Source organism: Cimex lectularius, unplaced genomic scaffold (assembly GCF_000648675.2).
Source record: "Cimex lectularius strain Harlan isolate CLEC.00 unplaced genomic scaffold, Clec_2.1 scaffold24, whole genome shotgun sequence".
NCBI classification, from domain to species: domain Eukaryota; kingdom Metazoa; phylum Arthropoda; class Insecta; order Hemiptera; family Cimicidae; genus Cimex; species Cimex lectularius.
Window position 1 is genome coordinate 1,147,234 of NW_019392666.1, and position 14,550 is coordinate 1,161,783.

General features: G+C 32.1%; 1 protein-coding gene across 6 annotated transcripts in view; it reads left to right on the top strand.

Moving 5' to 3' along the window:
• The window catches only part of LOC106660798 (chloride channel protein 2), a 31,459-nt gene extending 21,173 nt beyond the window's left edge, over nt 1–10,286 (top strand). For 4 of the 6 annotated variants that reach the window (XM_014383732.2, XM_014383731.2, XM_014383733.2 and 1 more), the window contains 20 exons: nt 2,244–2,364; nt 4,479–4,634; nt 5,203–5,331; nt 5,386–5,519; nt 5,580–5,736; nt 5,795–5,920; nt 5,978–6,062; nt 6,776–6,877; nt 6,955–7,057; nt 7,116–7,247; nt 7,583–7,745; nt 8,315–8,430; nt 8,496–8,610; nt 8,675–8,812; nt 8,881–9,001; nt 9,071–9,206; nt 9,272–9,411; nt 9,527–9,686; nt 9,752–9,979; nt 10,036–10,286. In XM_014383732.2, coding sequence (XP_014239218.1) covers nt 2,244–2,364; nt 4,479–4,634; nt 5,203–5,331; nt 5,386–5,519; nt 5,580–5,736; nt 5,795–5,920; nt 5,978–6,062; nt 6,776–6,877; nt 6,955–7,057; nt 7,116–7,247; nt 7,583–7,745; nt 8,315–8,430; nt 8,496–8,610; nt 8,675–8,812; nt 8,881–9,001; nt 9,071–9,206; nt 9,272–9,411; nt 9,527–9,686; nt 9,752–9,979; nt 10,036–10,161 — 2,688 coding nt within the window. In that variant the 3' untranslated portion in view covers nt 10,162–10,286. Of the gene's footprint in view, nt 1–447; nt 612–2,243; nt 2,365–4,478; nt 4,635–5,202; nt 5,332–5,385; nt 5,520–5,579; nt 5,737–5,794; nt 5,921–5,977; nt 6,063–6,775; nt 6,882–6,954; nt 7,058–7,115; nt 7,248–7,582; nt 7,746–8,314; nt 8,431–8,495; nt 8,611–8,674; nt 8,813–8,880; nt 9,002–9,070; nt 9,207–9,271; nt 9,412–9,526; nt 9,687–9,751; nt 9,980–10,035 lie in introns of those variants that run through there. The other 2 variants (XM_014383730.2, XM_024225116.1) reach the window with 2 other exon arrangements.
• The last annotated feature ends 4,264 nt before the right edge of the window (nt 10,287–14,550 follow it).

Below are 14,550 nucleotides of genomic sequence, written 5' to 3' on the forward strand. Positions count from 1 at the left end.
ATTGTGCCATTCTTGCGTGTCGTGTTTAGAGTGCCCACGACACGCAAGAATGGCACAATTACACAGAAGACTTTGAGCCCTGAAGATGATCTCAATAAAGATCGAAACGTTGGCACGATAAAGAAAATGTTTTTCTGACACCTACATCACACCAGACCGCATCTCACGATATCTGAATAATTTAGTTCTATCCCCACGCGCTTTATTTACAGTATGAAGACTTAATCGTAAACCAATCGTTGCAAGGACCCGGTTTGGTTTAAGGTAAGGATTTAGCTGTTAAGCAGCGAAATCTTAGAAACTAGAGAACGTCTACCCTGTATCCGAAGCGTTTATCATTCATAGGTATTAATATGGAGGTGTGGATTAAGGATCTCCCACCATTTTGGCTTGGTGCGATCATTATCCAATTGAGGGCCGGTTTTATAAGGAAATAGCCTTTAGTCCGTGTCTTGCTTTTGCCCGTACTCCTACCCGACATGAGCTGGGACGACAACGAATGGGAAGATTTCGACAGGCTCCTCACGGAGTACAGGGCCAGGAAGACCGAAGTCGACGTCGGCGCCTTCTACCCGTGTCCACCCGACCCCTTCGGATATGTCCACACGGCGGTAAGTTCAACCCCGGTTATAAGTTGAAGTTATAAAGTTCAGTTATATCCGGTCCTTCTACAGCTCCAAATTTTGGCCGAATATCAAAATGTTACCAAAAATGCCAGTGTATTGGGACTTTAAGGGTGGATTTAGATATAGAAAGTCTTACTTCATATAAGCCCGTTGGGTACAATGTATCGAATGAAAATTCATACTTTCATCTCGAATCGAGTTCCGTCCTTTTTGTCATCGGATTGTTTTATTTGGTGGAATGGTAAGCATGCGGTTTTTCGTCGTAGAGACAATGTTAAATCCTTTCTAAACAAACGGATGGGTAGAGACGAGACGTTCAATCATAATTTCATTTCACTAATAATCACATAGTAAGGTCATGAAGGAGGGGTGTATTAAGATAACGCCGAATCTCAGGGAGCTTGCTTTAAAAAGTCATGTGGACAAGAAGTCGTACGTACATGTATATAAAGCGTTTACATTAGCATGTAAATAAACGCTTAATAAATGTAATATACATTAAAAATTAAAATCTAGCTGTTAAAGGAATTTTTAACAACACCACCGTTAAAACAGTAAATTTCGTACAAATATTTATGTTAAAGATTTGCTATTATTTTTGTTCCATTCGGTAAAAAGTTTCACGACATACCCGAGTCAATCAGAAGAAGTCATCCATTGGCTACTCATCGGCTTCAGTAACTGATGAAGGAATTCAATTTGTTGTATATCAGTTGATACAGAGCTTTACTCAGTAGAAATTAATGAGAAATTGAGGGTAAAATTTAGCCATTATTTTATTTCATATCCGCTGCAACGATTTGTAAATATTTATCGAACAATTATCAGTATCATAGACGATTTGCGCAACAAGCGCCTAATTAAACCTAAATTTAATGTTTTCGGAATTTTACCTTTCAAAAACACATATCGTTTTCAATATACTGTTTGAATATATCGCCGTTTAGTTCTGCATATTTTAGAATGTTAAGAAGCCGTCAAATATTACGAGAGAAAATTAAATGCATCGCCATTTAGAACAAGCAGCCAATTTAATTCTCGATTTTTTTTTAGCTTTAGCTCCTTGCCGTTAATATTAGAATGGCAAAGGGCTAAAGCTGAGACGCCATAAAAAAGAATGTAAGTATTATCGTGATATATAAAGAGAAAAATAAAGTACAAAAGTGGCTCTGACTATAATGCTGATACAAAAAAAAGTCGACACTTTAAGTGCACTAGTGCAATCTGATAGCGAATTTAAATCGCTATAACTTGGGAGTTAATACAAAGAAAAAGAAACAAAGCTTTATCATATTAATCATAAAAACCTCTATATAAAATAAATATCTATTCAAACCTTACATGGCTAATAATTTAGTCGTTGGATACCCAATTTGGAGACATTTACAAGATTATAGGGATGATAGCGGCGGATATCCGCTTCACTTTTCCTACTAATAACTAGGCCGTGTAAATTACACGGATTTAAAACTAAAAATGCAGGCTAAAAACTATGCTTATTTAAAGTGGCCGAGTGGGAATGGAAGCCGTTGCTTTTATTTCTGACTTAATTGTCGGTTTTGCAGAATCGCTGCTGGCTTAGCGTGGATACGTCTAACACGGATGCGTATGTTGTAGATGTATGGGAGGTACACGAAAGAGCTCGGTGCCTTCGCGAAGGAAGAAGCGAAAAAACACAAGAAAAAGAAGAAAGAAGACGTCGACGTCGACGATCTCATACACTCAACCAAACAAAAAGGTGAGCTCATAGAAATCATGAGAATAGTTGTATACTTTGAAACAACGAAATATAAACGATAGGAATGTAAGTTTATTAAGGTCAATAACTGTTCAGATATTAATTTTAATAGTTCAGAAAATAATGTTCTTGTTTAAATAATGTAACTTGTTTTCAGCAGTATTTGTTATTATTGTTATTATAAAAGAAAGTTTATNTATATATATATATATATATATACGTTACATACTCGCTTGACCCTTATCTGTTGCAACCCTTCTCATTCCTCCCTTTTCGCACCTGCACGTGTTCACTTTCAAGAAACCCCTCCTTCATTACATCCCCAAGCCTTTGCTAATATTTTATAGCCTGCTGTAATTTTTATTCAATCCATCTTGGGCCTATAGTATTCTTTTTAAAAAATTAATTTAATGCACGTAAAACCATAATTTATAAATAATGAAATTTGAGTTATTTTGAGTTATTTTCTTGAAATATTTAGTCTGGTGATGTTTTGATTGCTGTTCAATGTGTGCATCACTCTACGGGCACTGACTTCCCCTATACTGACAATGAAAAATATAATTTTTCCGTTGTTTTTAACAAAGGAGGGAAATAATAATTTTTGGTACCTTATTGTTGCTTAAAAAAAATCTTGATCATAATATTATTATTGGACCTTAACATCATTAATTGTAATGTTTCATTAATAGCAAATAAACTAGCCACATTGAAATATACTGCTTGGATAGGTTCTGATGGTACTTCGGATCCTAAAGAAGAGATCTCTTCCCTGAGTCTTCGTTGTCCTGTTCATTTAACAGTGAATAGTGAGATAGTTCCAGATCAATGGAAGCTGCCTTGCGGAACTCCTGTTCACAAGAATGGAAAAAGAAATATTTTATATAACAACAGTAATAAGTAAATACTCCCTGATTGCCTTATCCTATTTGCTTTTCACAACCTTTAAAACTTTGTATCAAATGACCAGTACAAAAAGTTTGTTAAAGGATGATCTACTGCAATAAACTTTTTCCTGTAGGATTTCATTTTTAGTTCTGTTCAAATTGGTCAAATTGTCCATGAGACCTCTCCTGGCCCCTTGCTGGGCTAGTTTGCGTCCCTCTTACAGAATAAGCCATTTGTTATCTTGTTGACAAAGGTGCAGTTTCTGAGGTTGTTCACATTGATTACAGTGAACATCAGGGATCACATACTAGCCAAATATTATTTTTAATATTTTTCAGTTATGAAATACTGTAACAAAAAAAAGACAAGTTTCTCTTCTCAGATGATTTGAAGATTGGTGGGGGGGGGGTTAGAATGTGTTAGTAACTGCCTTTTGATCTTCTCCTATATGATCTGATTTATTTGAAAATTGATGCCACGATAGATTTGAGATTAACGATGAGAAATATAAATTCCTCCAATTTTCCAAACATAAAGAACTTTCTATACATATTTTGAAGAGGTAGATAAGATAACCAACCGATCTTGGAGTTATTTTTAATTCAAAACGATCATTTTGATTTTATCATAGGAATGACTTACAAAAACCTTGGGTTTATTAAACAAATGGCTCGAGATTTCACACATCCCTTTGCCATCAAAGTATCAATCCCTAGCCAGAAGTCATTTGGAATATGCTTTGACCCCAAATAATGTTTGTGACAATTGACAACTTGAGGATGAATTTCTGATCTCTGAGATGCTACAAAGCTGATCTCTTCATTTAATTTTAATATTTTAAGACAAATATTGCAACATTTTAATATTTTTATGTTCCATTTCATTGGACCCGCTGTGAGTCTTCATCCCTTAGTTAGTTCAGTTTCTGAATGAAACCAACATCCTCCATAGCCATGCATCATTTAAATTCTTACTACTTGATTGGGTGACTGATAATACTGTAATGTCACATTAATATCATTAGATTGGCACAATTTTTCATTTTTACTGTGTAATCCAGTATTACTTATTTATTAAATGTGAAGTTATTTATCTGTGGTCATGAATCATGACTCCTGTTTTGGGTTCATCTGTATAGACTTAAACAACAATAAGTAAATAAGTAAAAATGCTACAATTGTTGGTCTTACTATATTTCAAGATTTAATCAAATATGTTATTTATAGGCCGATGTAGAGGAAGAGTATCAAAAGTGGTTGCCTGGATCTGGAGACACACCTTTGCAAGACTTGGTGAAGACTGGGTGTTTCTTGCCCTTTTGGGTCTTATCATGGCTTTCCTCAGTTTCTTCATGGACCATGGAATTAACATGTGCAATAAAGGTAGACATACTAGGTTTTTCTAAATATTTGTGCTACATTATATTTTTATTCTTTAAATTACTATTATTCAAATTTGAATTTAGTTTATTTATTGTATTTAGTAATAGTAATCGTTTGGTTACACATTATATCTTATGCATTGCTTTTGCTCTGACGTTCTATTTACCCAAACGATATGTGAATATCATATAGGCATAAGAAGTACTTTTTGTTCCATCCAACTATCGTCCTGGCCTTTCAATAGGAATACCAACCGTCTAGCTGGAAACCTTTACAAGGCAATCCATTCAGTTGTAATGTACGATTTTCAACTTATTAAAGACAACAAGGAATCAAACTAGAAACCTGAGTGTTGGACACAATAATGATCTTGACCACCATGGTTCCATTACATTGCATTAGTTATATGTGTTTATGAACATTTCATGAACCGGTTTGATAAAATAGGAATCTGAATTAGAAAGAGTATTTTAGGTAAATTGACAACTCTTCACCCTAACATGTATCAATTTGTTAACATTTAAAATACTATTCTAATGACTGAAAATGATAAATTATTTTTTCTTAGGCAGAATATGGCTGTACAGGGACTTGGCGACACACCCAGTTGTACAATATTTTGCATGGGTGTCACTTCCTTTGTGCCTAATCCTTTTTTCTGCAGGATTTGTCCATATAGTTGCACCACAATCGATAGGTAAAAACTACGTTATAAGCAATCAGAGCAAAACTGTAATTTCTGATTTTGCAGGTTCTGGAATTCCAGAAATGAAAACCATCTTAAGAGGTGTGGCTCTTAAAGAATACCTGACATTTAGGACTTTGGTTGCAAAAGTCATTGGTTTGACCGCAACTCTAGGAAGTGGGCTACCACTTGGTAAAGAAGTGAGTATTAAATTTTGTTCTTTATATTCAGTCCACCAACTAAAAATTATGAGTTTTCAGGGACCGTTTGTACATATAGCCAGCATTGCTGCAACTCTACTTTCTAAGCTAGTCACTTCATTTCAAAGTATTTATGAAAATGAATCCCGTAATACAGAAATGTTGGCAGCAGCTTGTGCAGTCGGTGTTGCCAGCTGTTTTGGTGCGCCAATTGGAGGTGATATTACATATCTGCAAAGAAAGACTTTTTAAATAATCCTATGTATTTGCAAAAGGTGTTCTATTTAGCATTGAAGTAACAACTGTGTATTTTGCCATACGAAATTACTGGCGAGGTTTTTTTACTGCTGTATGCGGCGCTACCGTCTTCAAGTTACTTGGTGTCTGGTCCAGGAGAGAAGGTGAGTATAGGATTGTTTTAATTTTTTATAATTTTAAAACAAAACATTTATTATCAGATACTGTCAAGGCGTATTTCCAGACCAATTTCACGATGGACTTTCCCTTCGACCCACAAGAACTTCTAGTCTTTTCATTGATGGGGTGAGCTATAGACTCAGTAATTTTATTCATGAGCCTTTAATGACTTGAAATAGGTTATAAATAAATTTGAATCGTTGATCTGTATTCCGTATTCATTAAATCAATACATATTGCATATTTTTCTTAAACAATCTTGTCGCCTGCCTATAAAATGTATATTTATTTTATTTCATTAATATATTTCATCAAATAATTATCACCTTAAACATTGTATAACTCAATATTCTTTAACTTTTAGTATCATTGTAATTAAAGTTCTTGTTTGTGTTGAAAGAACTTTCTCACTTTTCATTAAAATAGATAGTGGATCAGAGAATAAACTGTAAGTACAGATCTTATTACTCGCTATAAGCTATCAATATCTTTTTACTTCATTAAACAAATATTCATGGTATTACCAAATCTCAATATTAATTATCGCATACAAAAGGATAAAACAGACTTGTACTAAAATATTTATTTCAATTTATTAATTACCTTTCAATCTAACATATACTAATACACAAATAAAATCTACAAAAATAACTGGTTTGGGTTATGCTAAAATTTACAGAAAAATAACAGGCTTGATAATAATCTGTAAGTTAATAACATTTGTATCATTTATACAAACTTTTTTTTTTGGGGGGGGGGAGAATTCTTTGGTAAACTTGTTAATCATTATACTATTTTGAAAGTACCGTGTTTAAAGATTACACCTTTTTAAACATCAGGGTTGTTTGTGGACTCGGAGGTGCCCTCTATGTTTGGTCACACAGGCAGTATGTGCTGTTCATGAGACGAAACAAGAGGATGAATTCATTTCTTCAGAAGAAGTACGTGAGTATTCATTTCTCCTTTCTTTCTCGCACAGCAAACAAGGTGAAATATCAAGCTGTAAACACAATTTCAGTCGATTTTTGTACCCTGGAATTGTAGTCTTACTTTCATCATCTGTATCATTTCCCCTTGGACTGGGCCGCTACATGGCTGCCGACTTAAACACCCATGACCAAGTAATCATTTGATATATCAAATAAAATAATATTTGTTAAAACAAACAAACAAAAATAGGTTGTAGGTCTCTTCAGTAATTTCACCTGGAGTAAGGAAGATTTCACAGTCGAGGAAGCAGAAGTTTTAATGCACTGGAAAACTGATCATACGGATACATTCGTCAGCCTGGCTGGTTTTATTTTATTTACTGTAATTATATTTACTCAAATATTTTTTCTACAAAGAGCTATTTTATATTATTAAGTTATAAATCAATAACAAGAAGTCATAAAAGTAATAAGGACAAGACAAACAAGGAATGTTGAAAGGCACAAAACCGTTTTGTATTATTTATTTTGTATTATATGTAACCTTTAAGTTATTTAAGTTTATCAAAACTTGTACATGTTTGTGATGGAATGTTCATTATTCCAGGAATAAAAATGAGGAAACTATAATACAGAATATTTTTAAATGTTTTAGAAAATTTAAATTTAAAATGTATTAGTGTTTGTGTTTAGTAGCGAGATTAATGTATGTTTTAGTTTGTTTTTTCAATAGTCGCCTCAACAATCCCAGTGCCTAGTGGAAGTTTTATACCTGTTTTCAAAATTGGAGCAGCTCTTGGAAGAGTAGCTGGAGAGCTGATGCATGTCGTCTTCCCTAAAGGAATCTTTCACAAGGAATTTGTGACTCCTATCATCCCAGGTAAATACCAATTAATTTATCTATTTATTTACACTAAATCACCATGTTAGCTAACAAAATCTTAAATAATTTTTAACATGCCTGGGGAGGTCCTGAGTTACCTCAATACTTATTCAATTTTTTGGTATTGTAAAGTTGTTTTATTTTCAACATGGAATTATTAAGATTAAATTAATTATTTATTTATTAAATTATTTTTTTAAAAACATGAAAATTTTTTGAAGGTAAATGTAATGCCTAATTTCACTAATTTCGTGGTCTGCTTGATCAATTAATACATTACAATTAATTAAGGTTTTTAGCTGAGATGAATCCCGCTCGTGCCATTAACTTTTTTTCATCTCAACTAAAAACCTTAATTAATTGTAATGCCTAATATTGTTCTATAGTTAATATTTTATACTGTCATTATTATTATTTTGTTTGTATTTCAAGTCATATTCTTGCATTTATGTAATCTATATATGTATATTTTAACATTTATAAATGTATATTGTCATTTGGCTTTTTCTGCAGTAATAAGGATAATAATAATGATTATGAACAGAGAAAATTATATCTTTTTCAAGGTGGGTATGCAACAGTAGGGGCCGCTGCTTTCTCTGGTGCTGTAACGCACACAATTTCTGTGTCAGTGATTGTTTTTGAAATGACTGGACAAATCACACACATCATACCAATAATGGTGTGTTCTTGAACCATGAATAAATATTACGTAAATAATCACAATGTATATAATGATTGTTGTAGATTGCTGTTTTGATTGCAAATGCTATCGCTTCTCTTTTACAACCCTCACTATATGACAGTATAATTTTAATTAAAAAACTTCCTTACTTACCGGATCTTCTTCCTTCAAGTTCAGGTATCTGTGCATTTCCTACCATTGTAAAAAACTCGGTACATTCGTTATTTTTTAATTTTTGTAGGAATTTATAATGTATATGTTGAGGATTTTATGGTACAGGATGTGAAATTTATTTGGGACAACATGAGCTATCATGACTTGAAAGCAGTTCTCAAAGAAAATAGAAATCTGAGGAGCTTTCCTCTTGTCGACAAACCTGGTATTTTATTACTATTATTATTTTTACCAAAGTACTAAGCAAAAAATCTCAAATATTTTTGTCTGTAGAAAACATGATTCTCTTAGGATCAATACAGAGGTTAGAGTTAATTAAAATTATCGAGAAGCATGTCGGTAGAGAACGGAGGTTACAGGTTGTTGCACAGTGGCAAAAAGAAGCACAGGAGAGGTAGTACCGCTTTCAGTTCTGTTTATTTAGAAACAAATACATTTGTTTGAACAGATACTTATTTGTAAGGGCAAAAGAAGAAGAGAAAAGGAGAAAAGAAAATGAAAAACAGAGAAGGCCATCAAGATTTGAAGTCACACCAGCACCAGACATACTGAAGATGAAGCAGCAATCCAGTGGAAACATAAACACTCTTGTAGATCGAGTGAGATCATATTGTACATGGACAATTGAGACATAATTCAAACTTTTAATCGGTTTTATTTCCAGCCTCAATTCAATCCAGTTTTTGGCACACAACCCAAAAAGTCAATATTGAAAAAGACAAACTCATTCAATCTGAGGCAGTACAGCCCACTCATGACACCTGTCAATACACCATACACCACTGTTACAGGAGCTGAAAGCAGGTTAGTTGTTGATATGTTTTTGTATTGGAATATAACTTTTTTTTTGGGGGGGGGAGTTTGTACCAAATGCGTTCGTGAGTGACAAATGCGTTCATTGTGTTCACTTGTTGTACAGGATTAGAATGGCTTTTGAAGCCATTTTCCACAAGTCGACAACTCTTCAGGATGTAGACCCTAGTCCAGGAGGAAGCCCAGAGCAGGCATGCCTCACACCTGTGGTAACCCCTTCCCCCTCTTTACCTGCAAGCCCCGGGCCTAATAAAAAAGTTCAACTTGTAAGTAGCACATATAAAAAAGAAATGTTTACATTTGTATTTGACATGCACTTTTAATTTCTCAGCCAAGGGAAAGAGTGATAGATATGTCGCCAGAAGACCAAAAGGAGTGGGAAGAAGAGGAGTTGTGTCGGGGTGTCAGCTTCACCGATTGTCATATAGATCCGTCTCCATTCCAGCTAATCGCTAGGACATCTCTTCTAAAAGCACATTCCATATTCTCCCTTGTGGGAATCAATCATGCCTATGTTACTAACATCGGGAAACTCGTAGGAGTTGTGGCCCTCAAAGAGGTTTGTTTGTTCAACATGTTGATCATTTTTTCAGTTTAACCAACTTTTTTGCATAGTTGCGGAAAGCAATTGAAGATTCAAATGCTGGAAATATTCCTGGACATCTTCCTACACATGGACTTCCATTGATCAATAATAATGACAATCCTGTCAAAGGGAACAATACTACTAGTCCCTCTTGAAAATCTCAGCTGGTTTGGGATTAAAAAAAGAAAAGTAATTAATGAATATTGTGATATATCAAAATATTAGAATTATCTATAATGTAAATATTAATTACAAAGGTTACAAACAAAAGAGAAAGAATGTGAATTCTTGATATTTAAAATTTTTAGCCCTCTAAGCAATTTTATTTTATTTTTTTTTTTTTAATTTTTACTTATTGACATAGTCGAGTCTTACATTTTGTGTTCAATAAATGACAACCCATGAAATATTTTATAATTTAAGAGATGAGTTTTTTCCCCAAGGGAAAGTTACTTGTAATTCATCAAATTTGTTCATGATGTAAAAATTATCATTGAATCAATAAATCTCAAATTCTCAATCAATTCCTAAAATTCTGTATGTATCAGTTAATATTATTAAATATTGCATGTCTACTGAAAATAAAGAATAAGAGAAGAAATGCTTATATAGGTAGGTACATCATTAATTTTTAGCTTTAAATAAAACAATTATGCACATGTTTCTGGAATTAAAATATTTTAAAAAATATTACTTAAAATCAAGTCTTATTCCAAAAAACCGTTAGTAATTTTGTGATTACTAGTTATAATAATAATGCTTTATTTATTATTTCAACATTTTACAATATTTTATAGTAAGTAAAGATTTTATTAGCATGCTATAAAGGCATGAAAACGATTGTCTGTCAACCAAAAATTTGTCATATAAAAAAATACAATAACAACTAACGATTAAAAATAAATAAAAAATTCAGGGCATGATGATGTAAGGAAAACAATACTATATATACAAATATGAACTAAGATATTACCAATTTATACAATAAAAAAAAAAACAACAAAAATTAAAAATAAACTTATATATCTCTTCCTTCTAAGCGAGAATATCAATTTCAAAAGTTGAAATACCGCACTAGTTCAGATCTATAAAACCATGCTTCACGTGCATCTAGCAAGTGCCTGACTATGATCATTAATTGAGTTCAGTAGGCAAAGCAGCTGAGCTGTAGTCAACATTCGCTGCCCCAGATGCAAAAGACTAAACTCAGCCAACACAGTGCACTCAGCAAAAAAATGAAAAACGCCCCTTTTTTTTGTGAGTTGCATAACGCACTTTGTTGCCTTCCAACCTCCCTCCAAGGAACAAAATTTAAATGCACTTGCTCCACCTTAGTTTTACCAGCCAGCAAAGTTCTGAGAGTCTAAGGTAGTGGTTACTTCTTCGTGCAATGATACCTTCTTTACGTTCATTATCAATAATCTTTTACAAAAACAGGTAATTTAATAAAATTAATTCTTCAAAACAGTTTAGAATCAAAAACAATATTCACCTCATCAATCAAATGCATATTTGTGAACAATTACAATTCATCAAGCCGCTGTTAATGTTGACGAAGCACTTGGTCCTGTTTAATAAAATGAAAACTCAAAACCACCATAAACATTCGTCAATTCAAACAGGTAACTTATGTGAGTAAAACTACCTTTTCCAAAAAGTGAATTGCCATACTCACCTCACCTCAAATCATTTCTATTAAAACAGATTTTGAACTGCATTGTAATAAGGCTAAAACTGGGATAGAAAATGAAGACGCAACATTTGTATAAACTAGTTATACAAATTATAGCACAAATTTACAAAGAAGCAATTGTCATGATTTAGCCAGAAGGTATAAGTAGATAGATATAGACAAGGAGATATCAAATTTGTCAAGATTTTGACTTTAGTTTTTAATTATATTTTTAATAAATTGAACTATATTGGGAAAGGCTTCATATGGCTAAACAACCTTTTGAAAAGGTAAAGAAAGTATGACATACTTTAATAAACTTCAAATGCCAGGATGGCAAATGAAATTGAATAAAGTGATTTATTTAGAGCCTAGAAAACATAAAAATTCACACTAGATAGATAATAGGCTTGATTTTCTATTTAATGGAATTTGAAATTCTGTTGTTAAGTGTATCTATGCTTTTGCAAAGTCCCCAGGGCACTCTCAACACAACACACAGTAATGGCACATCTACACAGAAACAAAAAACAAACACTTTGAGCGCTGAAGATGATCTAAATAAAAATTGAAACATTGGCACGATTAAGAAAATGTTTTTTTAAACCTACGTCACACCAGACCGCATCTCACAATCTCCAAATAACCTTTGAAAAAGACGGAGAAACTTGCTCTCTCTCGGAAATTTCTCTACCTTTTTGAGTTTAATTAACAATAAGTGCGATAAAAAGATAGAGAGTTAGCAAATTATTTAGTGATGGAAATAATCTCTTGAACACATTAAAAATGGAAGTTTACATGGTGTTCAGAATTGTTTTTTGCGAATGACCCCAACCGATTTTAAAAAGATAGTAACCAAAGTTTTGAAAGAAAAATTCCAATTTTAGGGAGTCTATTTCCCTGACCAGCATATTATCAGTCACACTTCATAGATATTCAAATTTCAGAAAATACTAACCCACAACCTACCACAGCAATGATTCAGATGCAGCCAAGACGCATACGAGATTCACACCAGACACCACAGGTCTCAGTGAATACTAGGCTTATAATAAAAATGCTATATGATATATCCATAATCTTTGTATGAAGTCTAGCTTTAACTTCTAAATTAGGCTTCTCATTTTGTATTCATTGAAATCTTAAAAATATTATTGAGATATTAAACTTACCTTGACATACTTACAGTTAATGAATATTTACAAGACATAATATTTTTCCATTTTTTATTTCTTTATAAAAATGTATTTTACATGATCAACTATATATCTTTCCACCTAATAACAAGCTTTTATCACATCTCTTGTATTTTGCCAAAAATTCTGCCATTTTCTTCATTTCATTGATGTTAAAATTTAAACAAAAACATTGGAAAAATGGGGGGAAGGGGAGATGTAAATTTTGATAATTATGTAACAAAGTTTATTATTTGCATTTATACACATGCCCACACTCATGCACCATTCATACATTTAAACAATGTTGTCAAAAGTTTATTAAAGTCTCTAACAACATAAATAAAGACTCGGTGTTAACTCTACTGTCTGGACAGCTAAAAGTAAGAATTAATAATAAATTTCCAACATGCTCATTTAATGAATCTAATTTTTAATTGAAGTAAAAAATTTTCAATTCTAATTCCTCCCTCCCAGTCAACTATCTTGATATTTATTGATATAAATATTGTATTTAGCATATTTCTATGTTATAAATAAATAGCTAATAATAATATACAAATATCTTCTATTTTGACACTTCACTTTACCATCTATAACCAGAAACTGTGCATATTGGTGTTGTTTATTTTTATGCTTTCTTTTATAATATTGTTTATAAAAACATTAATGTGCACAATATTATAAGCTGTAACTAGCACCAGCAATAGGTCCAAAATAAATGTTATTTTTCCCTGAAATTTCTATATATACAACTTTTATTCAACTAGAAACAATGAAAGTCGTTATGGTGTTACATATTATTGCTCCAGATTTTCTAAAATTTATATATAATGAGTCTAGTGCCTTTAACTCTAAAAATCAGGATCAATATACTTTTTTTATAGTATGTACATACGTATTTTCATTTTGCCAAGAATAACCTATAAAATTGATTTATTAATATTAACTATCATTCTAACTGAACAAATATTTTATTATTATAATCAGCAGTTAATTTTTACATTATATGAAGTTATATACCAAATTCAGGTATACTAAGATTTTTTAAAAAATAATATATATATATATATATATATATATATATTCTTGTATGTACATATGTGTGGATGTGTCTGTGCATGTGTGTGAGTGTGTGGATGTGTGTATATATATTATAAAAACATAACAGACAAAAGCCCCTTAGCACATTTTAGTGTGTGAAATTGTTTTTATTTATTTTTCAAAAAAGAAATACGGTAAATGTATTTTTATCAATAGCGTATTTACAATCAAACTTGGTTCATCTTACCGTCTTCAATAAATGAAATTAATAATAAGTGTACATTTTTCTCCATTGCTTATATTTACATTCTACAATAATAACTTTTAATAATGTAATAAATTTAACAATAACTTATGTAATAATAATATCAAGGTTGGAAGTCTAATCATGAAATTTTATTGTAAAATGTTATAAATTTTTATTGCAATTCATTGATTTTGTGCTAAATATGTACACTTGTGTCAATTCACACTACACATACTCCAATGTAAAACACAGTCCTGCAATTTTTTATTTTATTTTTTTAAGTAAAGGGGCTAACTCCGCTGACATTATCACAGCCATCAGGATCAATTTATTAACAAAAAGCCACTTATAAAAGGATCAAAAATCCTTTTTTTTTTAATTATTTGAATTAGTTTGGACTGAGGTG